General features: G+C 43.6%; 1 protein-coding gene across 1 annotated transcript in view; it reads left to right on the plus strand.

Moving 5' to 3' along the window:
• The window catches only part of NOTCH2 (notch receptor 2), a 77,648-nt gene that overhangs the window by 30,862 nt on the left and 23,853 nt on the right, over positions 1–22,933 (plus strand). The window contains exons 5-18 of the mRNA XM_019007585.2: positions 225–458; positions 1,224–1,379; positions 2,438–2,626; positions 3,788–3,901; positions 4,953–5,066; positions 8,230–8,463; positions 8,920–9,030; positions 10,613–10,805; positions 12,150–12,295; positions 12,788–12,907; positions 13,051–13,203; positions 16,055–16,283; positions 18,560–18,761; positions 21,868–22,244. Of these exons, the coding sequence (XP_018863130.1) occupies positions 225–458; positions 1,224–1,379; positions 2,438–2,626; positions 3,788–3,901; positions 4,953–5,066; positions 8,230–8,463; positions 8,920–9,030; positions 10,613–10,805; positions 12,150–12,295; positions 12,788–12,907; positions 13,051–13,203; positions 16,055–16,283; positions 18,560–18,761; positions 21,868–22,244 (2,572 nt within the window). The remainder of the gene's footprint in view (positions 1–224; positions 459–1,223; positions 1,380–2,437; positions 2,627–3,787; positions 3,902–4,952; positions 5,067–8,229; positions 8,464–8,919; positions 9,031–10,612; positions 10,806–12,149; positions 12,296–12,787; positions 12,908–13,050; positions 13,204–16,054; positions 16,284–18,559; positions 18,762–21,867; positions 22,245–22,933) is intronic.

The raw sequence follows: 22,933 nt of genomic DNA on the forward strand, positions 1-22,933 counted from the left end.
AAAGTGACTCTTTTTTAAAGTGACTCTTTTTAAAGTGACTCTTTTTGAAGTCACTTGCAGCCCAGCTCCTGCTGGGGTCACTCAGGGATGCCTGGTTTGGTGACAGTGCTGTGGAGGTTGTGGCACTCGAGTGCTGCAATCTGGGTGCCACCTTGTCCATGCAAAAACCTCCTCGAGCCTGAGCATCTGAAACACCACTAAAGCCATTTATTTGTGTGCACCAGGCCAGTTTTGCACCGAGGACGTGGATGAGTGCCAGCTCCAGCCCAATGCCTGCCAGAACGGGGGCACCTGCACCAACCACAACGGGGGCTACGCCTGCGTCTGTGTCAACGGCTGGAGCGGCGACGACTGCAGCAAGAACATCGACGACTGCTTCACTGCCTCCTGCGCCAATGGCTCCACCTGCATCGACAGGGTGGCTTCTTTCTCCTGCATTTGTCCAGAGGGAAAGGCAGGTGAGGCCACAAGGTCTGGCACTCTGATGGGAGGCGCTTCCCGGGGTTTGTGCGCTTGTTTGAAGCGTTTGTTTCACGCGCTCGGCCACCGAAAGGAAAAGCGCCGTCCGTGAGCAAAGCCCTCTGTCTTGGGACAAAGAGCTGTTTGTACCAGGCTAGAAGACAAACTTCTTGTAGTTTAGGTTGCAAGGAGAGATCTTTCCCTAGCCCCTAGCAGAATCTGTATTTGAGAGGTTGCACTTGAGTGTGACTTGCTCTATGCCCCTTATAATAATCTTATTTGCAGAAAGCAAATTCAGATATTTTTATGTGATTGTGTTGGGATCTGGGCATCCTCACTGGTACAGTGGAAAAATTTCTGGTTTAGGTTAGGTGAATCTCCTAACTACATGGAAACAAAAGTGGTCTGCATATCTGAATTAAAGTAAGCTTCATGTGCACCTTTTCAGCTGTCAGAAAAATTACCACGCTGGTTTGAGTGAAGAGTTAGTTAACTGCTCCAAGGATGAGATTTTGATAATGGTCAGGCATTTTCCTACTTCAGAAGTGCTGGAGACACCTCCAAAGTAACAGAATCTGTATTTAATGTTTTATAAGGGTGTGATGAATTCTCTTCAGCAGTTCCTAGGCTCAAGCCTGTAAGATATTGCTCAAGTTTCTAGCTGTGAGAGCCTCTATTTGAAATATCAGGACACAGAATTTGTGTAAAATACAGTCTGACTGCTGCATCTCTCTGTTTTAATAAACTCTTGGGTGCTTCTTTAGGTCTTCTGTGCCATTTGGATGACGCCTGTGTTAGCAATCCGTGCCAGAAAGGTGCTCTGTGTGACACCAACCCCGTGAATGGAAACTACATCTGCACCTGTCCCCAGGGCCATAAGGGAGCAGACTGCACTGAGGATGTGGATGAGTGTGCAATGGGTGAGTTCCCATTTGCTCTCTGCGAGTGCAAGGATGTGTCACAGCTTCTCCCCACCCAAGACTCCTTTCATGCTCTCCCCCTTCCACTTCAGCATCTTTAGATGCGTTTTAAGCCTCGTGTGAGACCTGGGGCGAGGAGCTGAGCCGGAATAGTTGTCCATGTTTGAACTGGAATGTGAAAAGCAGGGAGATGCTTAACCATTCTTCCTCATGCAAGAGGGCTTTAGGCCTGTGTGGGGAGTGCATGCAAACAGATGTGATAATTAAGCTGTCCCTTAGAACTGCAGGGTACAATGAAAGCGCCGCAGTTCATGTGGGAGCTGCTGCGGCTACGGCCTCGGTAGAAATATATCAGTGCTGTTTGACAGCCAGAATATGGCTGGATCTTTTGAGTGCCTTCCAAGACTGGTGACCACGTGGGCTTTTAAAGCAGTAGTTCTCTGATAGCATGCTGTTGTGTTGTTTTGGGGATTAGCTGGACTCTTACAGGCTTGCTCACAGTTTTGTGAGTGCTCGTTCATGCTTTTAGAGCATGGTGCGTGAAGGTAATGCCTAACCAGCACTCATAGAAGGGTTGGAAAGAAGCACTTCTTTGAATTTTGTTCCTCAGTCTGCCTTGGACAAGAGTGCTGTTCCTTTTTGAAAACACAAAAAGGACAAGTTTGGCTGTTTTGTGGCTGTGGCGGCATCTTGTCAGCCTCAGGAACGAAGTAAATGTAAAATGTGATCTGGAAATAAGGCCTTGAAAACATCATTAATTCTCTAACCTCTGCTGGCTGATACTTTTCTCTGCAGAACTGTCCTTAGTAACATGTAATGAAGCAGAGTTACTCCTCTGGTCCCTGAGAGTGACAGCCATCCTTTTTGCCCCTGACAGACGAGTAGCTGCCACTGCTTTCTTCAGTGGCCTTTCCCCCAGAAGAACAGTCTTCCCCCAATATTACTTGCCAGAAAGGAATGCCCACTGGAAAAGACCATGACTAATAAAGAATGCTGTGTCTTTCCTGCTCTGAGGAGAGGTTTTGACACACACACACACGTCCATACTTCTGTTGCAGCAAACAGCAATCCGTGCGAACATGCCGGGAAATGCGTCAACACCGAGGGCTCTTTCCACTGCGAGTGTTTGAAGGGCTACACAGGACCTCGCTGTGAGATGGACATCAATGAGTGCCACTCAAACCCCTGCCAGAACGATGCCACCTGCCTGGATAAAATAGGAGGGTTCACCTGTCTCTGCATGCCAGGTGAGGGGAGTTTGTGACACAGGTGGGAGAGGGCAGAGCTCAGAGAGGGCTGCCAGCTCTGCTCAGGTGGAACACAAAGCTGCAAAGGGTGAGGCTGAAGGGTGAGAGAGAGCCTGCTGTGCTGGCACCAGCCAGGAGGAGCTGGCATTTGTGTGTGGGAGGGAGAAAGCAATTAGAGGGCTGAGAAAGAAACCAATCTCTGCATCAGCAAAGGAAGTTGGCCTTCTGAGCTGGGTATGTGTGATAATATTTGTTACTGTGCCTGGTGGAGTGCATGTGCAGAGTCTTCTGCTTGTGAAAGCAAAGCTGCTGCAACCTTTAAAAGAGTGGCTGTGTTTTGAGGAATGCATATGATCATTTTGGAGAATGGTGTTTGGGGTTTTTCTTTGCTTAAAATACCCAAAATTATGCAAGCTCCTGTTGAACTGAGGAAGTCACTGTAAGAATAGCTGTTGAAATTGTGCTTGTAAAATCTGCATGGCCAGTGTAACCAATGACCAATGTTAGTCTTCTGTTTTGCACCCTGATAGAAAGTGGTGAAAGAAGAAAAGGATGCAAGTTGCTGGTTGCACAGACTTATGAAGTACTAAAAGCATAAATATAAACACAATGACAATTTTATCATATAAAAATATATAATATAAAATTGTCATGGTGTCTGCTGATACCATGACAATTACAAGGAATTTTTATTAATATAGTATTTATTAATCTTTAATATGTTTTAAAAGGTGGAATGCTAGTTCTCCAAATATTTCACCCTTCTTAATGTTTTTCTTGTGCTCTGCCTTTAGCTGAAAGCCCTTGAGCTAAAACTATCTGTTGTGTTTGTTTATATACCTTTTACAAAGTAATTAACATAACCCCTTCTCAAGTGGAAAAAAACCATTAGATGTGAATTCAGCATAGACTTATTATTATTAATAGATTTATTGTTATTGCTGGTTAGGTGAGCATCTTCAGCAGCAGTGAAACCTACACAATCAATCCCTTTTTAACCTCTGGTGTGTGTTCTTACCTCATAGTTTCTGTCCAGACTGCAGACCTGCAATAAAAACTCTGCTTAGATTTCAGCACTGGTATAAGAGGCAGTTATGCTCTCAAGGGCACATTCTACAGCCTTCAGTCACCTCTTCTCATATATTTTTATTTTTTTGGCAGGTTTTAAAGGAGTTCACTGTGAAGAAGATATTGATGAATGTCTAAGCAATCCCTGTGTGAACAATGGAGTGTGTCTTGATAAGGTCAACCGCTTCCTCTGTGTCTGTCCTCCTGGTGAGTTCTTATTTCTGGAAGCTTTTCCTGCTTCACCCCACCAAGGGCTGCACAGATGTTGTGGGATGATGTGTTTCTTGTGAGTTTCTGCTGTGACTTTCTGCTGTTCTTAAGGCAGCAGCTGTTTGAGTGAGGTGCCATCAATATTAAATCAGAATAGTTTCATATTGGTTGCAATAATATTGTACTTATAAAAGGGCAAGAATAGACAAGCACACAGTTGGACACCTCAGCTAAAAGGGCAGCTGGCAAAGTGAGCTGCTGTTGTTGTGGAAATTATAGTGAGGTTCTCAGCATATTTCAGAGGCCAGACCCTCTGCAGGGTTTTGTATTTCTCTGAGGATTTTAGGCAGAAGCTGGTTTTGCATCAGTATTGTTGATGCTGCTTGCATGAGGAGTGAGATGAATTGGGCTCCACTAGAAAAGGAAAAGAGCTGAGCTGAGGGATCAATGTTAGCTGTAGAGTGAACATCACTTGTTTTCTTCACAGCTTACCAAAAAATTTCGAGTACAGAATATTCGTGACATGCATCCCTTCTTATTGACTGATGATCTTCAGACTCTTGCTTTAGCTCTTTCCTCCAAGAAGAATTCCTGATGGTTTTTCATTTTTTTATTTTTCTCAAACTGCCTGAGGATCTGCATCACCTGACATCACCTGTCAGTTCTTTGTTAACTATTTCAAGAGCTGTATTGAAAGCTCCAGTGCTGTATTACTCTGCTGTAGTGACTCTAGTCTCTAGTGATGTATGCACTGTTGTTTTATTTTTAGCTACTTGCTTTGATTACCTGCAAGATTTTTATTGGTGGGCTCTCAGTTTTACAGGCAGGCATGCTGCATTATTTCTGTTTGACTTGGCCATCCCAGCTTTGACCTGGAAGACAGAACCTTTGGAGGATGGGTTGGATGAGGAGCCAATCCATCCAGGGCGTGGTGTAGACTTGCTGAGCTGAGGTTTGGGTGGGTTTGAGGATGTGCCAGTGGGTAACCCCTGGCAGTGCAGCTGTCTGGATGAGCTCCTGGGTTGCCATCAGTTTCTGTGCCTTTCAGGGTTCAGTGGTGCTGTGTGTCAGATTGACATAGACGACTGTTCCAGCACGCCGTGTCTCAACGGAGCCAAATGCATCGACCACCCCAATGGCTACGAGTGCCAGTGTGCCACAGGTCAGTCTTGTGTTCAGAGCCCCTGGATGGAGGTAACCTAAACACATGAAAGGCTGGTCACAAAGATGTCAGTGGTTTTTTTCTCTCTCTCTCTGAAATTTGTTTGTTGCAGAGCTTTGTCCACTCCTTTGTGCAGGGAATAGCATTTAAGGAGAGAAAGCCTTTCACTTGTGGCAGTTCAGTTGATGGGAGCTCTGGCTTCCCTCTTTCAGCACCATCTTTTGCTTCCCAGAAGTTGACAGCTTCTTCTGTATTAAATATGGAATTCACACATGAGTGTGAAGGCTCTAATCTGTGGTTTACCTCCCTTTCTCCCAAACCAGATTATATCATGTGCAGTTGAAAAACAAGAGATGGACAGAGCAGTGCTGCTGTGCATTCTGGTTTCTGCTGCATCAGGCTATTTCATGTCAAAAGCTAAGACTGAAATGCAGTTGTGGAAGAAATTCCACTCAGCAGCTGCCTGCCAGAGTGACTGAAATGGTTTGTCAGGTATCACACAGAAATTTTGGCAGAGCTGTGGATGGAACTCAGGTGGTTTTTTTAATGCCTGGTGATTACATATTCAGAAGCGTCAGGTTTAATGATAGGATTTTCTTATCTTCAGACCTCCAGGGGTGATGTAGATGTGTTTTTATCTTCATTTTTACATCTGGTCAAATAAGAGGGTTCAGAGCTGTTATATTCTAATTCTCACTAAGGAGCTACTCTTGGTTGCTTTCAGTTGATGGTGCCTGATAACACTGCTCATGCTACAGATTCAGGTAGGAAATGCCTTGGTTTTGGCTCTTCTGTCAGGGGAGAAGCTGAACAGTTCCTGGAGCTGTCCTAGTCCCAGTAATGTGCAGTGAGGCTGGTTAGATTTATGTGCAACTTTTCTCGTTTTGGATCACTCCAACAATCAAATTATTAAGGCATATTTGACTTCACTGCACAGAATGTAGCAGAGGTTAGCCTAAAAATAGCCTGGGTTTTCTCACACGTGGTCTCCAGCATTCCCAAAGTTCCTGAAGAGGCACTGAATTTGTTGGAAGAAGGAGAATGCAGTAGTTGTGACCAGGAGAGAAATTATTGCTGTGGTCAGAATTTTCCTTTTCTTCATGGGACAAACTAAGCAGACACTTGCAAAAAGAAGGAAAAGCTCAAATCTCCTCCAAACTTGGAAACTGTTTTAGTCTTTCTCAAGCTGGTGTGTGTTCTGGTTGCTTTCATTTGCAGAGTATGCAGAGCTTATCAGGCCTGGGAGGGTTTTGGGTGGTGTGGAGGAGGACAATGTGGAGAGCTGTGCCTTGAAAAGCAAGTTCTGAATTTGGCACTAAAATTAGCTGCATGAACCACCTCAATACAGAAATTCTAGGTATCCCACCTGAGAAGGGAAGACAATTGCTTCCATTAAAGCAAAAGGTGTATGGAGCATTTTCAGGCTGAAAGCAACCAAAGCAGCAGCTCTTAGTAAAACTCTTGGTTAAATCTTTGACTGAAAATGGAAGAGGGACTCTGTATTAGGGCTGTTTTCCATCCTGTCTGAAGGATTCTCACAGTCTCTATTCAAATGGTTTTTGCCTAGCCTAGCCCTTGTCTGCAGAGAGAGAAATCATGTTTTGGGGAGGTATGTTCAGTTAAGAGATCCAGAAATATTCCTGATCTCCAAGTGGCCCAGTTGAGCCACAACAGCAGGCAAGGTAATGACTTTGGAATGAACCTGTGCTAAGTGTTATATTTAATATTGACAGCCTTCTGTAAGACTGAAATGTGGAATTCCTCATGGGGGCAGGTCAGTTACTGGACAATAATGTTTGAGTATGTTCTTGCTCTGCTAATCTCATAATATGAGTGATGTGTTCCCTGAATGGTAATCGCCGGCTGCCGACGTGATTGAAAACTGCAAAATGTTTGGCCAAATGCTGTACAGATAGCTCTATTTACTGCTTGCTTTTTGTCTTTTCTTTCCCTTCTGGCATTATTCCACTTCTCCTTCCCAGTGGTAGATCATGGCTTTTCTTTTCTTGGGTTGTTTCAGGTCTCTCCTCTTTTATTTGTCTCTTCCCTTTTTTTTTATTTCCCCTCCCTCTGCCACCGTTTGTCCCCTTATGGGTTTGTTTTTCCTCCTTCCCTAACATCTTTTTATATCCATCTCTCTAACTAGCTTCCCTTCCCTCTCCCCACCCACTTCCACACCCATTCATCCAAGCACACGTTCGCAGAACTTGGGAATGTTAGCCGTCACCTGGTATGTTTGACCACAGAAATAACCACAAACCTGTGTGAAAAATGGGGAGCCTCTTATCCACTTAAAATGCTCAGGTGAGAACCACTCTTCAGCTGTTGAAATTCCCTGCAGCTTGGTTTGTATCAGTCTCCGGTTGGTGTCTTGAAATTTCAAGTTCTGCCTTCCTGATCTTCAGCTGCTGGAAAGCAGCACGAGCTGTTGCTCTGAAAACCATTTATTTGAGATTGTCCCCTCTGCTCCATCATGGAAAGCAGGGTTCTTGAGGGAGCTGTTGGCTGCTCTTAGCTTCCCAAACCCTTTAGCCCTTTTTGTGCATAGGTTCTGTCCTTCTCTGTTGCTCAGGATGTTTCCCAGCTGAAGCAGAATGAAACAGGCCAAACTGCTGCTTTGTTTCATTGCTCCTAACCCAGAGGTTGCATGCAGCCTGCAGTGAGTTTGCAGTTGGTGCTTGATTGCAGTTACTGAAAAGTTACCCAGTGAAAGAGGCAAGGAACTTTCTGATCAGCAGAGCTGCAGAAGCTTTGACATGAGCCAAGGGAGTTCCCCTTGGGAAGGTTTCAGCAGCATCTTTGCAGTAATTTCTCATTCTAACAAGGTCAGCCCCACTCTGTCCCTCTGCTACTGTGTAGAGGAAATAATGGCAGGAGTGTGCCTTCATACTGATGCAAGTAAATATTTCTGATGGACATTTACATGTTTCCTCTCGTGGATACTGTTCCAAATAAACTGAAGGTGACCATTTTCAGTGTCAGGGTTCTCTGTGCATGCTGTTGTTCTGTAGTGCTGTGAACAGAGCAGAGTGTTGTGCTCCAGGGCTGGACATGCAGTTGAGGTGCCCGGTCACCCCTTTGTGCTGATTCTTGATACAATCCTTTCTGTATTCACTACCAGTTAACTCCTTCCTTACTCCTCCTGCTGATGGTTTTTCCTCAGGTTTTACTGGCCTTCTGTGTGAGGAGAATATCAACAACTGTGACCCTGATCCCTGCCACCACGGGGAGTGCCAGGATGGCATCGACTCCTACACGTGTGTGTGCAACCCTGGCTACATGGGTGCCATCTGCAGCGAGCAGATTGACGAGTGCCACAGCAATCCCTGCCTCCACCAAGGGCGCTGCATCGACCTGGTCAATGGCTACCAGTGCAACTGCTTGCTGGGCACCTCAGGTATGTAAAACACAGGTGGAAGGTTTGGATTCAAGCATGTAATTATTTCTTGTTGTGTGCTAGATTTGAGATGGTGGGAGAGTGTTGTTTTCACGCTGCTTTTCCTTGCTGAACTTTGGTGTGTTTGTGTGGATTGCCTAACTGCTGCTGCAACTGGTCTTGGGAGAATTTGCTTCCTCTTTACTCCAGAAAAAGTGAGGCCTGCAGAAAGATTAGGCAGAGTTTTCAAAATGTGTTTAAATAATTAGTATAAGTTCAATAGTCAGCACCCAGTGGCTCAGGTGGCATTCCTTGGTGTTGCAGCGCTTCTTCATCATCACCTGTTTAAATTGTCCCCAATGTGACTTTGAAGCAGGTGGGATTCTTAATTTGGCTATTTTGGGAAAACAGCTTTGTTGCCTTCTTTGTAAGATTTACCCTCATTACTCCTCTAACTCCTTTTCTTTTTTAATCCAGGAGTAAACTGTGAAAACAACTTTGACGACTGTGCCAGTAACCCTTGCATCCATGGGGACTGTATTGATGGCATTAATCGCTACAACTGTGCCTGCAAGCCTGGATTTACAGGTAAAGTCAGCTGGCCAAGAGCTCAGAATTCTTCTGAAGATAGTTATCCCAGGGAAGCTGTGCTTTGCATGCTGACTGCAAGGGATTCAGCTGGTATCTCAGTAAACCCTTCTAATCTTTGGATTTTAGCATCTTGCATTGCAGCCAGTCCCACCAAGCAGAAAAAATGGCCTGATCTGTGCTGTGAAATGCCATTCTTGTTAGGTAATTAAGTCCAATTCATGGTTCTTGGTTTTATAACAAATAAACCCACGTGACTTTGGTTTATTATTTACAGCCTCTTTCCAGGGACAGAGAATTGTGAGCAATATGGAGAGGTGTTTGATTAGACTCCACCTTGGGCTTTGACCATGAACAGTATTTCTGTTTCTGTGAAATCACAGCATTCACTTGGTGTTCTCCATGAGTTGCTTCCCTTCAGATGAATAACATGATTTTTTCAGTACTTCTCTGTCATAGCATGGTCTATTCTGTTTTCTTTTTTAAACTACAAAGTTTCTCTGGTGCAGTAAAAGTGGGGCTGAAAAAATGAGTGGTTAGACACCTCTGGGTCCACGTTTAGAACTCTGAGTCAACATCAGGACTATTTCTGATGACTAAAGCACATCTTTACCACTGTTTATAAGGGCATTTGTGTTTTGAGCCATGTAGGGTAATACAAAATAAGTATTGTGAAGCAGTTGGTACTGTTTATTACAGCTTTCTCATCACCTTTGTTACTGTTTATTACTGAATGATTCTAATTAGAATAGATCTGAAAAGCATTAGAAAGAGCACTAAAAGGTTTCATGTGTCTTGTGCTTTTCTCTTGGGGTCTTTCTAAACTCCTGGCGCTCCATCCTTCCTTCCTTTCTATGGCTCTGGCACTCTCTAGTCCCCAGAAGATGAGGGATGATGCTGATCACTCATGCCTATCACTCCCCTATGATGCTGGCATTCCATATTTGTTATCCTGCTGGATCTCTTAGTGTTAAAATAATTCAGTAACATGATGAATTGGCATATTCCAGTCTTTGGGGAGCCGGCTTGCGTGGGGTCTTGTCTCTCTGTCCTTTCCTTCTGTTAAAAATGCTTTCAACTTACTGCATCATTCACTCTGTTTAGCTTTCCAGCCTCACAAGACCTTTTGGTCACTGCTTCAAGGATCTTGCAGTCGTAACCAGAGGCAGGCAAAACAGGAAGCGGTGTTTTTTAGCGCCCCTTTTGCGCAATAAACCACAAGAGCTGTATTTTCTGCAGACATTTGGGCAGTATTGCTTACTCCAGGGGTAGGCACCTCAGAGCACAGGAGCAGGCTGCAGACAAGTGGAGCTCAGAGCTCGAGAGGTTTGTTGCAAGCATGATCCAGCTGAGTGATTCTTGCTTTCCTAATCAGCATCAATGGGTGATTTTCAGTGGCGATTCTGGAATGGTTTGTAAATACTAGCCCGAGTGTCAGTGCTGTTCTCCAGGCACAGGAATCTCCCAGAAACGCTTCTCGTGGCTTGAGTTGGAGGCATGTGAGCTCCATGCTTGCTGAGCCGAGTGTTTTTGCAGAGATGCAAAGCCAAGGCTCTTTGCAGAAGCTGTTTTTGCCGCGCAGGGCCCCGCTGTAACGCGGACATCGACGAGTGCACGTCCAGCCCGTGCCACAACGGCGGCACCTGCGTCAACGAGGTGAACGGCTTCCGCTGCGTGTGCCCCGAGGGCTTCCACCATCCCCACTGCCAGGCCCAGGCAGATGGCTGCCTCAGCAACCCCTGTGTGCATGGCAACTGCACACACACTGCCACTGGGTAAGGCCTCCACAAACCTGCCTGCTGGCTTCTTGATTTCCAGAATTCTGTTTTTCTCTGATTTCTCAGCATCCCAATGTCTCTGCTGCCTGTGACAGTAAGGTGTGGACCTTCGTCCACCAGCTGGTGTTTCAATCTGGCTTTTTCTGTGGTGGTTGCTGGTGGTGCAGGGTGTGCTGCCACCATCTAGAGGGAGGGTTTGGTGATTCTAGTGAGTGGAGTGAACGCAATTAAAATGAAGAAATGGTTCCAAATTAAATCTTGGGGGAGCAGTAGCAATCTATTCCATCAAAACCTAAACATTGAGCATGGGGGACTGTATTGGCTGATGCTTTTCTTCCTAACCAAACACCACAGGCTGACAACTTTTACACTGGGGACAGATATTTCACCCAGGACACTTTGTCCACTGCTGAGCTTTACTCATATTACTTTGTGTCTGAGAAGAGAAAGGAAGATTCTCTCTGCTTATTTTGGTGGCAGTAGTTGCTTCTGAATCTTCCCGTCCAGGAGTCCCAAATGCTGCTTTTGGGAGCCCTAAATCAGACTTCTTTTTGGTAATGGATGTTTTGTTTGTGAAAATTCTCAGCTGTACATGGAGTAGCCTCCCAAATAAGTGCTGCATCCTGGGAAGTGTTGTCAGCACTTGGGCAAGGCAGTGGTTTGCTGCTGCAGGAAGCTCTGTAGGGCAGGAAGGCTGCCTTTATTGCTAATTCAGCCTCCTTGTAAGCTTGGAAAACAGATTTTTGTTCATCTTGTCTGTCATCTGTCACTCTGCATTGAAACCCACGTAGGGCTCATGCTGTGCCAGGTGAAGGAGACTGTGTTTGCAGGGCAGTGTGTGTTGTGTGGCCTGAGTCCAGGCTGATTCAACAAGTCCCTTCTTCATCACATGGGTGGGGTGTGTGCTCTGCTTCAGATTCTGAAACGTGATGGAGAAGATTGCTCCTGCTCCCAGCCAGCTGTTTTCATTTGAAACCACTATTTGGTATTAAATCAGTCTAGTTATCTTTGGGACCTATTGTTCCCCTCCACTTTTTTTTAAAAAATCTTTTTATCTTTTCTGTCTTTGTTTGAATATGTTGAGATGGTCTTATCAAAGCAGAAACATATTGCTGGTTGACTGAACACTTTGTGCAAACTGTAGTGAGGGGAGTGTGGTTTTAAGGGCGGGCTTATTTTCAGTATTTTCAAAACTATACAGCTGGGGTAAGCAGTCTAAAGTAATTTAGGGCTCTTCTAAAGACAGTTCTGGTTTTCTTTCCAAAGCTAATCTGCAGGAGAAACTGGTAGAGGAGTTATCTAAAAACATGCTCTAAAACTAGTTGTGTTTTGCCTTTCAAGGTACAAGTGTGTCTGTGACCCAGGCTGGATAGGAGATTTCTGCTCAACAGAAGGGAATGAATGTAAATCAAACCCATGCCAGAATGGAGGAACTTGTGAGGATCTGCTGAATGGATACAGATGTACCTGCAGGAAAGGATTCAAAGGTGAAAACTCAGAGAAAATTTGTTATATTTTCCCTTTTTACTTTATTGCACCTTTAGAGTAATTCCTTTTCATTAAACTTTGTGGAAATAGCAATTGAGATGGGAAATGCCATGGCTGTATGAAGTTAAATTACAGTCAGTTCCTGTAGACATGATACAGTAATAGAATACTTAGCAAGGGCTTGTCTAAGCCTTAAGAAATGTCCTGTTGAAAGCTTAGCTTAATTTTCTTTGTAAATGATGAAATTTACATAAATGCCCTGGAAATTGGAGGGGCATTAAACTCAAAATGACCGTGGCTGGTTCTACACTCAGCCCATGAGGAGAGCTCTGCTCTCCTTTTCCTTCAGCTGAGATTTTTCAAACTGTGCCAGTGCTGTCCACTGCAGTGTGGGATAACCATGTGAGTTACAACCTCTTTGTTCATTCTTCCAAGAAGCACCAAGCCCTTAGCAGCACATTCTTCTGCTTTTTTCCCATTCTGTGCCCCAGGTGTGAACTGCCAGGTAGTGGTTTCTCCTTGTTCCCCTAATCCTTGTGAGAACTCGGGAATCTGCCAAGAATCTCCTGACTCTGAAGGCTACACCTGCCAGTGTGCCCCTGGCTGGGAAGGTAAGGTGGATTTTGGGTGGATTTGGGTGGATTTGGGTGGATTTTGGGGGGCGTGTTGCGCTCTCAGTGCTGAGCAGCGCTGGCCTCTTGTCAGGGGTTCTTGCTTTGTGAAGGCTCTCACCCTCAGACTCTCCACATTTCAGGGGAAAGATGCACAGTGGATATTGATGAGTGCCTCTCCAAGCCCTGCAAAAACCACGCTCTGTGCCACAACATCCAGGGCAGTTACCTGTGCGAGTGCCGGCCTGGCTTCACCGGCGGGGACTGCGACAGCAACATCGACGACTGCCTGGCCAGTGGGTATCAGCACATTGCTTCCCACTTCTCCCTAAAAACAACTTTGCTGGCTGCTGATTGACAGGTTTTGAACTGTCTTTTAGAATCTCTTGCCAAAAGGAAAAAAAAAATAACAACCCCAAGCTTCAGGGTGGTGTTGTTGATGACTTTGTGATGTTTGAGTCAGTCAAAGTGCAGCGTGTTGGGCTGCTAGAAATGGACCACAGCATCCTAACTGATGGCAGCTGTTGTTCCCAGATCCTTAACTTGAGAAGGTCCTTGGAGTTTACATACTTGAATAAGAAGTGCTGTTAAATGCAAAACTGTATTTGCCTGAAATTTTAATGCATCAGGTTAAGGTGCCACTGCAGGGCTTACCTGTATTTCAACGTTCAGTTTGATTGAGGTGGGGTGGGAATCTGGGGTAGAGCAGTCCTTCCTGAAATGTCTGTCTGACATTAATATTCCTGGAAGAGTGGGTCCTGTTGCAGTTCCAGTTAATCCATATTTGAAAACAAATTAAGCAGCAGGAAGGCCTCCTCTGTTCTGGAATAGGTATCAGTTGCAGGAGGGTAGCCCATACACTGATGGGTACTGAAATTGCAAGGAAACAAGTATTAATTTCACATCCTTGACACTGCTGTTTATAAAGGAAACCAAATACATAGTAGCTTCTTTTTCTTACTGGGCATATTCTATATCATCATCATCAGACAAAATCAGAGTCTCCTGAGAAATGCCACGTGTTTAAAAGTTCATCTTGTTGCTATTTGAAAAGTGCTTTATCAAACCTTGGAGGAGTTCACAATGCTGTAATTCTTAGATTGGCTGGGTCTTTAAAAAAAACCCAACCAAATGACCAGAAAAACCCAAAACAACTGCTCCAAAAAACCCCAATCCCCCTTTTTTTACCATCAGCTTAAAACCATAATGGAATTTTGAAGACCTTAGGCAAACTTAGCAAATGTGAACTTAGCAAATTGTGTTTTGCATTGGGAAAAAAAAAAAAAAAATGTAAATTCATGACTGCTGTGGAGAGGGATCCAAACAAGTCTGTTAGCAAAAGTTACCGTGGGAGCCCCCAAAGCAGCACTGCTCAAAGAACTTCTGAGGTGTCTGGCTCAGCCTGAGCTTTTGATTCCTTCTTCCTGAGCAAACAGGTACAGCACAAAAAGTGTCACAGTGCAGTGACCCAGAGCTCTGCTTACTGAAGCCAACAAAATCATTGCCTGTCCTGTTAGTTTTTGTGTGGGTGTCTGAAGATAAAAACGTTCTCCAAGTGTTCATCTTGCACTTTGGAACAGCTGGGACATCTCTCTCCCTCCTCCCCAGTGCTCTGAGAGCTGTGAGCTTCACCCTGTGTTGTCTTAGGCAGCACACCCATGAGGCTGAAGAAGCATTTCACATTACTGCCACAGCTGATTTCATTTAGCATAACAAAAACCTTCCATGCCTTGAGCCAAATGTCTTTAATCTATGAAGCAAACAAACCCTCCAACAACAGGAACTTATTGAAAAGTTGATACCCGAGTCTCCTTCTGTCACTAAATGTGTGGCACAGAGAATTAATGCACAGCTTTTGGCTCAAACGTGGCTGGCTGCCACAGACACAACATTTCATAGCTGCCAGGGGTCTTGCTTTGAATGTGCTTTTTCTCTGCAGTAGTCAAATGACCTTTAAATGGATGCAGGTGTGTCTCATAAGACAGATTTTTAACATGTGAGCATGTTTCTCAGTCAATAAATGAGCTTTAATTAGCTTTCACATTTCTTCATTTCCCAGTAAACAGAATTAGCTTATGATGCTTCTGATAAACTGGAAATTTTTGGTGGAGTCTGTTTGCATTTTCATGTTCATATTTTAATAGTACTTAAAGATAATCCTAAATAAAAAAAAAAAAAGGCTTGGTAACCTATTTTTCAACCCCCCTGCTTTCTCCCTTTTTCCTTCCCCCTCCCAGTTCCCCTCTCTGCATTCATATATTAGGCTTTTGCTCTGTGGAATGCAGAGTAGAAAAGGAATCTGGCTTCAGGAATGTGGGTCTTAAATTCAGAAGTGGAAGGAGAAAAGCAGGAAGAAATTACTGAGCAGCAGAAATCTTTCAGGCAGATTGTACTTGTGGAAGCAGAAGGAATACAGTAGTAGGAGGTGGCTTAGACAAAAAACTGGTGAGCAAGTAGCAAGAGCATGGCAGGGATAAAGAAAATACCAAGAAATGCAGTGATTGAGGCGAGTCCAAGGTGATGAATGAGTTTGTGATCTTTTCTGTCAGCCTTTCCCCAGTCAGTCTGTGATGCTGGGAAAAATATCAAGTGCTCAGTAATGCACAAGTGCTGATATATGTGCTAATATACACCTTTGATTTGTCTGGACTGCTTTCATGCTGAAAATTAAACACACAAGTTGTCTCTTGTGTTGAGCAGAGTCTGGAAAAAAAGAGAGTGTGCTGAGTCCTCTGATGAATAAAACTTGGTAAGGAAGAAGCAACAGTTGCTACTCTTTGTTGTATTAGTAGGCATCTGTCACAAAAGCAGCATTTGAATTTTAAACCAAGATTAAAACCAAGATTTAAACCAAATCTTGGGTTTTGATTGAACAATAAAACAAAAGGCTTTGGGTTTTGGTTGAACAAATTCCAGCAGAGAAATCTTTAGGGCCTGAAGGTTGGCCTTGATCCACACCTTGTAAATTTGGTATTGATAATGCTTTGCAGTTCCCTGTTCCATAGAGTGGCTCAGAAGAAGTTCTCAGTACTCTGTCACACTCTGGGCTGTGTGACATCTTTTTTTTTCCCATAGAAACCACTTCTCTAGAGCTGGCCCTTCTCTATCCCCCATTTTAACACCCTCCATGGTGCTTTTCTGCCCTAGATCCCTGCCAGAACGGAGCCTCGTGCGTGGATGGGATAAACTCCTTCTCATGCATCTGCCTGCCTGGATTTCATGGGGATAAATGTCAGACAGACACCAACGAGTGCCTGAGTGAGCCCTGCAGGAATGGGGGCACCTGCACCCACTTTGTCAACAGCTACACCTGCAAGTGCCCGCCGGGCTTCGAGGGCACCAACTGCGAGAGCAACATCGACGAGTGCACCGAGAGGTGAGACACCTCTCCTGCTGCTCCTGCCCTCCAGCCAGGCCTGCTCTCAAGCAGCTTTTAACCAGGGGAATTCACTTTTCCTGCCATTTGTCACAGGCACACTTGTGATTCTTGCCAGGAAAGCTGGATCAGCTGAAGCGCAGTTGCCTGGTCCTCGTTTTCTTCTATTCCATTATGGGGTGACTGTGACAGTGTTTAACAAAGGTTAAAACAGAGATGCTAGCTTATTGAGATATAAATAATTCATATTTTTACAAGGCCATTGTCACCTAGGAGAGGGGAAATAATTGGTTATGAATGGTTACTCTGTTGAGAAATGTAAAAGCTGCATAAATGGAGGCAATGGCCAACTGTTAGAAAGGCAGGAAAAGTAAATTAGTCCTGAGTTATTGACAGCAAATAATATGAAAAAGCAACCAGGAGAAACACTAAATCCACTAAGTTCTGTACTGGAAAGATTTAATCATTAGAGGTCTTTTAATGCTCACAAATTGGTTGTGGTTTAGCAGTGCTGAGATAAAACCTGAGGTCGTTCTAAAGGGGGAGGTGTGGAAGTGAGTTAAAATGCTCAACAGCTGCTCCTTATATAAATGGTTCATGTGGTAGTTTTAAGAGCTCTTTGAGAGTTAAACATGTGATTCCATCATCTGCCTGCATATTTATTTTAAGCTTCTTTAGGATTGATTGTAAGTAACTTCAGATTCTCAAATGGGAAACAATTTCTAACAGATTCTTTAAAACTTGCAATGGTTAAAAAAAAAATAATTAAGAAGTAGTCTGTTCTAGTCTAGTTACCAGAGACAAATTATGCAAAACTCTTGGTTTTCTTAAGTATTTTCTGCTCAAATGGAAAAGATCTTTCCTGCCTTTTATAAAATTGCACTTGAGGAGGAGGGATTTTAATATCTTTTTCTTAAGAGCAGGATTGTGTCACTGATGAGGGTGTGTTTAATTTGCACAACAGTTGTTGAATGGAGTGAAGTATGCTGGGGTGTTTTAGCAGAACTCCTGGCTCTTCCTTGAGGTTCATCCTGTTTTTGTTATCAGTCAGGACAGGAACCAGTCTTGCAGGTATGAATTAAAGATGTAGCAATTTTCAAGGCTCTGCCAAGCTAAAGCAGTCACACCTTCTCAACCAAAATTACCCAGCTCTGCTTCAGAGCACTGTGGTGGTTGGCTGATTTGAATTTGGGTCAAATGATTCTTCCCTGTGTTGTGTGAGAAGCTGCCCTCTCCTTTTGCTGCCTGGTTTCGGTGAAACATGCCAGGTGATTGGCAGTTTGCTCTCCCTCTAAAACAGAATTTAGCCTCCAAGACAGAGGAACTTCTCTGATAAGCAGTTTAATGTTTGATAAGTAGGTTAATATTGACATCTCTACCGTGATCACAGAATTGTGATGTTTAAAACTTGCTTCCCTGCACTGTGAGTTCAGGGAGCTGAGTCAGTGGCTCCTCTCTTGGCAGGGCACAGAGATAGCAGATCATGAATTTGGTTTGTGTGCTTTATCAAACTGATTATCTCAAGGCTGATCTCAGAGGAGCAGGAGCTCCTCTACAAGGAAAACGGAGTCAATTTTGCATGAGGCATCGATTCTCCAAACTTTCCCAGTCACTTCTCCCTAGGACACCTAACCTGGCAGAATTTCTTAGGATGAGAAGACTGGGGAGGAGGGGGATAATTCCTTTGATCTGAATTTTGCCAGGGCATGTATGAGTAGTTTTATAAATCAGGACTTTAGATTCTCATGAGAAGAGAAGGAAGGGATTTAGCAATACCAATACTTCCATATAATTTCAGTGAAGAACATGCTTGTGTTTTGCATGTTGTATAAACTTTTTCCTTGAGAAACCATAGCCCTGACTCCTTTGAAGATTTAAAAAAAAAAAAGAAGGCAAATTGTTTTGTTTCTCATAATTTGTAATACAATTGTAATTTGTAATAAAATTTATCAGTTTGAGCAAGCCACACGAGGGACTGTTTGTGGTCACACTGAGGCTGGGAAGATTTCATTAAACAAGTTACATCCATCACTAATGACTCATTAAAACCCTGCTTTAGTTTCTTGGTCTGCTGGGGCAAAGGTGAGCTGGAGGGTGAGCTGGAATCCCCTAGGATTGCTGTTTTCTGATTTATGCTTCTTCAGCCAGAAGTTAGCAGCGGTCAGAAGCTCCTTTTATCTGCTTTTCTCCCTTATTTCAGTCATGTTTATGTTCTATTTTATCTGTGAGCTAATTGCATTTTGTCTCAGCTTACATTTCTTCCTCCTCTGTCGCAGCTCCTGTTTCAATGGAGGCACTTGTGTGGATGGGATCAATTCCTTCAGCTGCCAGTGCCCTCTGGGGTTCACAGGGCCCTTCTGCCTGACAGAAATCAACGAGTGTGACTCCCATCCTTGCCTCAACAGGGGCACCTGCGTGGACAGCCTGGGCACCTACAGGTGTCTGTGTCCCTTGGGATACACTGGCAAGAACTGCAAGGTGGGTGATGGTGGAGTCTGAGACACACAGTGTGTGCCCTTGTCTCTGATGATGCTCTGAGATCCAGGAGAACAATGAATTTCACAGAACATGAAATTTATAGGCATATTTTTATGGTGTTACATGAAAACAACTGTTAGATAGAAAAGCTAAAAGTGTGAGTGTGTAAATTAGAAACTTTTCTTAAGTCACTGAGTGAAAAAGTTAAAGTTTAGAGTTTAAACCAGTTTAGAAAACACAAGACAAGATGGAGAATTTAGGGTGTTGTCTCTTTTCCTTCTTCTTCATCTTCTTCTTCTAGAGGTTTTTGGGTAATAGTGAGTGATTAGATAGAAAATATCACAGTGCAGCACACAGGTGATGGATCATTGGGTCACTAAGAAAAATAATTTATGTATCTATTGTTAATTAGATAAGAATAAGTATAAAAATAAAACAGCTGTGTGGTTTGGGGCCATTTTGTGCCATCAAAGCCATAGTGAGCCAAAAAGGGCAGGATGAATTAAACTTGTGCAGAAAGTCTGGAAAAGTCTGCCAAGTTTTGTGATAACATCCTAATAAACACAAGAAACAAGATCCTAACAAGTTTTGAGGTTTTCTTCCTGACCCAGAGAACTGAGATAAACAGAACTCCTCATGAGAGATTATTCCAAAGGAGCTCAGCTCAGAGGAGACTGGGAAATCCAGGTGTGAGGAGAAATACAGCAGAATCTAAAGAGAAAAAAAAAGTTTCAGGTGACTTCTGGTGGCACTGCTGTTTGAGCTGTCCAGCAGCAAAGAGAGAGGTGTGAGGTGCCAAAGGGGATCTTGTTCCTTCAGACCTGTTAGGTGCCCCTGTTCAAAACTGGAAATCACAGAATGGGCTGGAAAAGACCTTAAAGATCATCCCCTGTCTCTGTGCAAGAGGAGAAAAGTGGTTATTTATGAGAACAGGTGTCACTGGAACTTTCTAGATTAGTTTTCTTAAATGAAAGCCAGCTGTTAGTCTTGAAAATGGCTGCATTTCATTCAAACATAAAATTGTCCTGATTGAAGACAGAATACTGTATTAAATAAAGAACAAACCCAGCAAACAAGCACAAACAAAAAACCAGAATATCAATCTGATCAGCAGTATTTAGATTTAACTGGTTCATTTTTTACAGGAAGGTAAATTTTAATCAGGGTTGAATGTAATTTTTTTTTTTTTTTTTTTCACAAGAAGCCAGAAAATGTTTTGAGGCAGTAAATGACATTCTTGTCCTATCCACAACCTCAATAAAAATCTCTAGCCTTACTTGCACACTTCAGGCAGTTTAGTTTTCCACAGGAGCTGCAAACCCTGTGTACTGTAAATGACTGACTAGTGCCCATTAAAAACCCTTAACTTGGCCTGGCACAGTGGAAACTGAGTGATGTTTTCCAAATCAGAATTTTCTTTTGATTCTGTTCTTATCAAAACAGCAAGAATGATTTGAGACTATTTCTGCTTTTGGATTGGTAAACTCTGTATTGGCTTCCTTCACCAGCAGTCTTGAGTGCTGCCATTAAAAAGAAAGGGTGAATTTCTTAAATTGCTGGGAAACACTACAATTTTGTCAGAATTTTTTGCAGCTCTCTTTGGTGCCAGCTAGTCTTTGTAAAGCAGTGAGTGTTGGAAAGAAGCATTTTAGTGGCACTGGGGGAGGTGCTTTTACAGAAGAATGTTGCTAGACATTAAATTGTCAGGTCTGCTTCTAGGTATTGCAAATGGAGGAAGTGAATGCAAAGTAATGAAGTGATAGAAAAAAAGCAACCCCTCTGCTCCCCTAATTATGCATTCTGTGCACACCACTCAAACCTCATTGGGAAAATTAGCATTGAGAGTGATCCTGCAGCACTGTGAAGTTCAGTAGTTCCTCTTCTGTTATGTTTGCTTTGTTTTTTACTGGAGAAAAGGATTAATGTTCCTTTCCCCAAATTAAATGCTGTGGATTCTCAGAAAGTCTGCTTTATGTTCAGCTAAGCTTGATTGTGATGTATTACCCATTTTATACAAGGAACCAGAACTTTCTAAATTTAGATAAGTACTACTCAAAGCTGTATTGGGGAGATTTATAGATTACAGCTACACTGTAGTTCTTGTCTTAGTGGTAAACTGGCTTGACCTAATTAGCAAAGCTAAATAAGCAGCACAAAATCAGACAATGATTCATAAGTTTTAGAATTTGCATGTAAAACAGTCAGCTACTCATTACAAATGCAGAAGCAAGAGCTCGGTGTTTTTTCTTCTTCACGCTCAACTACATGTGATAAAACTTAATTCCAAGTTTCCTTTTGGTTGCCTGTGAAAGCACAGATTTTTTTTTTTTAAACTTTAATCTTTGTGAGGAGACAGTTTGCATCTGAAAAGCAGAACTTTTTGCAATTGAAATTGCATTTTACAGCCAAAATTCACTGCTACTCACTTAAAAAACCTCCCCCTTCCTCAAGTCAGCTTGAAGTCCATCAAATAGCTGTATTAATTTGAAGCTGAATTGCTTAAAAAAGGAAATTATGATTAGTGGCTGGTTTATATTGTAGCAGACAGTTATTTTGGATCTTTCATAGGATCATTTTACTGAGTTTTAGACTCTGTTTTTATATGAGAAATCAGGAAAAGCAGCATGCTTCAGCCCATCTTCAGTTCATAAAACTATTGTGGGGTTTCAGTCAAATCTTGGAAGACACAGAAAGTCAGAGAGACCAGACTGCAGGAAATGGGGCCAAGAGCAGGCATGGTGAGAGGAAAATTATGGATCAAAATGTGGAACACATCTGTCATCCTCAAAAAGCAGTGCAGATGGGGGGACTGAGGGAGAATAGCTGGCAGCTTCCTGCTAGTGTGGAACTGGAGAGATCAAACCTGCTAAAAGCAAAGATCCACCTTCATGGTGAGCTGTGAGAATTCTGAAATAGTGCTGCCATCTGGGGTTTATTCCTCTGTACACCTGAACTTTTCTAGGCACTGCCAGAAAAGTACCTGGCTGGGGCTTGGCAGGTGGTGTCCTGCTCTTTCCAGTGCCACAGGGAGCCAGAGTGGTTTTCTTTGCATCTGAGTGCTGTTTCTCCTGCATCTGCTGTATTTCATGGCTTTTTTCCTCTGCAGTCACTGGTGGATCTGTGCAGCAAGTCTCCCTGTAAGAACAAAGGCACGTGTGTCCAGACTCTGGCCCAGACCCGGTGTGTGTGCCCGCCCGGCTGGACTGGCGCCTACTGCGACGTGCCCAGCGTCTCCTGCCAAGTGGCAGCTTCACAGAGAGGTAAACCAGCATCCTCTGTGCTCTGGCTAAAAACATTTCCCCAGGAGAAAAAAAACATTTTCTCCTTCCCCCCTGCACCTGCCCCAGAGAGCTTTGTCTCTGGGTGGTTTGATGGTGGTCACTTCTCAAGTGAAAATACTCCCTGCAAGGGCGTGCTTGGGAGTCGAGGCTGTCTTGATTCTCCCCATCACAAAATCGTCAGAAAGGGAGAGAAATTAAAAAAAGAAAGAGAGAATTAAACAGTTTATGAAGTCTCAGAGTTTCAATAGCAGTGTTTTACACAGACTGCCTTTTTGGAAATGCTTGAGCTCTTCATGCTGAACCCCAGGCAGGCCAGGTTTGAGACGTGTTGTCCTTGTACAAAAAAGGCATCTTGGAGCTCATGGTAAGCAGAGAATAATCTAAGTGCACTATTTATACCTTGTAGGTTATATCATGGCCCCTCAAAGTGCTAATTTTCTACTTCAGGTGATGTTTATGTAAAAGATTTGGTTTTGAAGTGAATTTGTGTCTGGCAACATGGCTTGCAGCCCAGGCAGATGGACACTGTCCTGCCACTTCTGTGCAGGAAATCCAGACAAGCAGATTGAGTGTGAAAGGACAAAGTTCCCATACATTTTGGGGACATTTTAGGTGCAAACATTGAACCTTTGTAGAGCAGCAGTAGTACTCCAGGTGTGTATTCAGCAGTCAGTGCTAAAGCAATACAGCAGCACAAATACTTCATGCCAGCGTTGAATCCAGTGATCCAAAGAGGAGTGACTTCATTTTCAAGCCAGTTTTGGTTCTGACCCAGTGCAATTTAAGGAGTAACCCTTCAATTTTAAAGCTGTAACTTTTCAATTTGTTGGTCCTACCCACACCCATCCCTGCCTGAGCTCCCAGCACTGGCAGAGAGTGTGTTTGGTGTGT

The sequence above is a fragment of the Parus major genome, chromosome 8 (assembly GCF_001522545.3).
Source record: "Parus major isolate Abel chromosome 8, Parus_major1.1, whole genome shotgun sequence".
Classification (NCBI taxonomy): Eukaryota; Metazoa; Chordata; class Aves; order Passeriformes; family Paridae; genus Parus; species Parus major.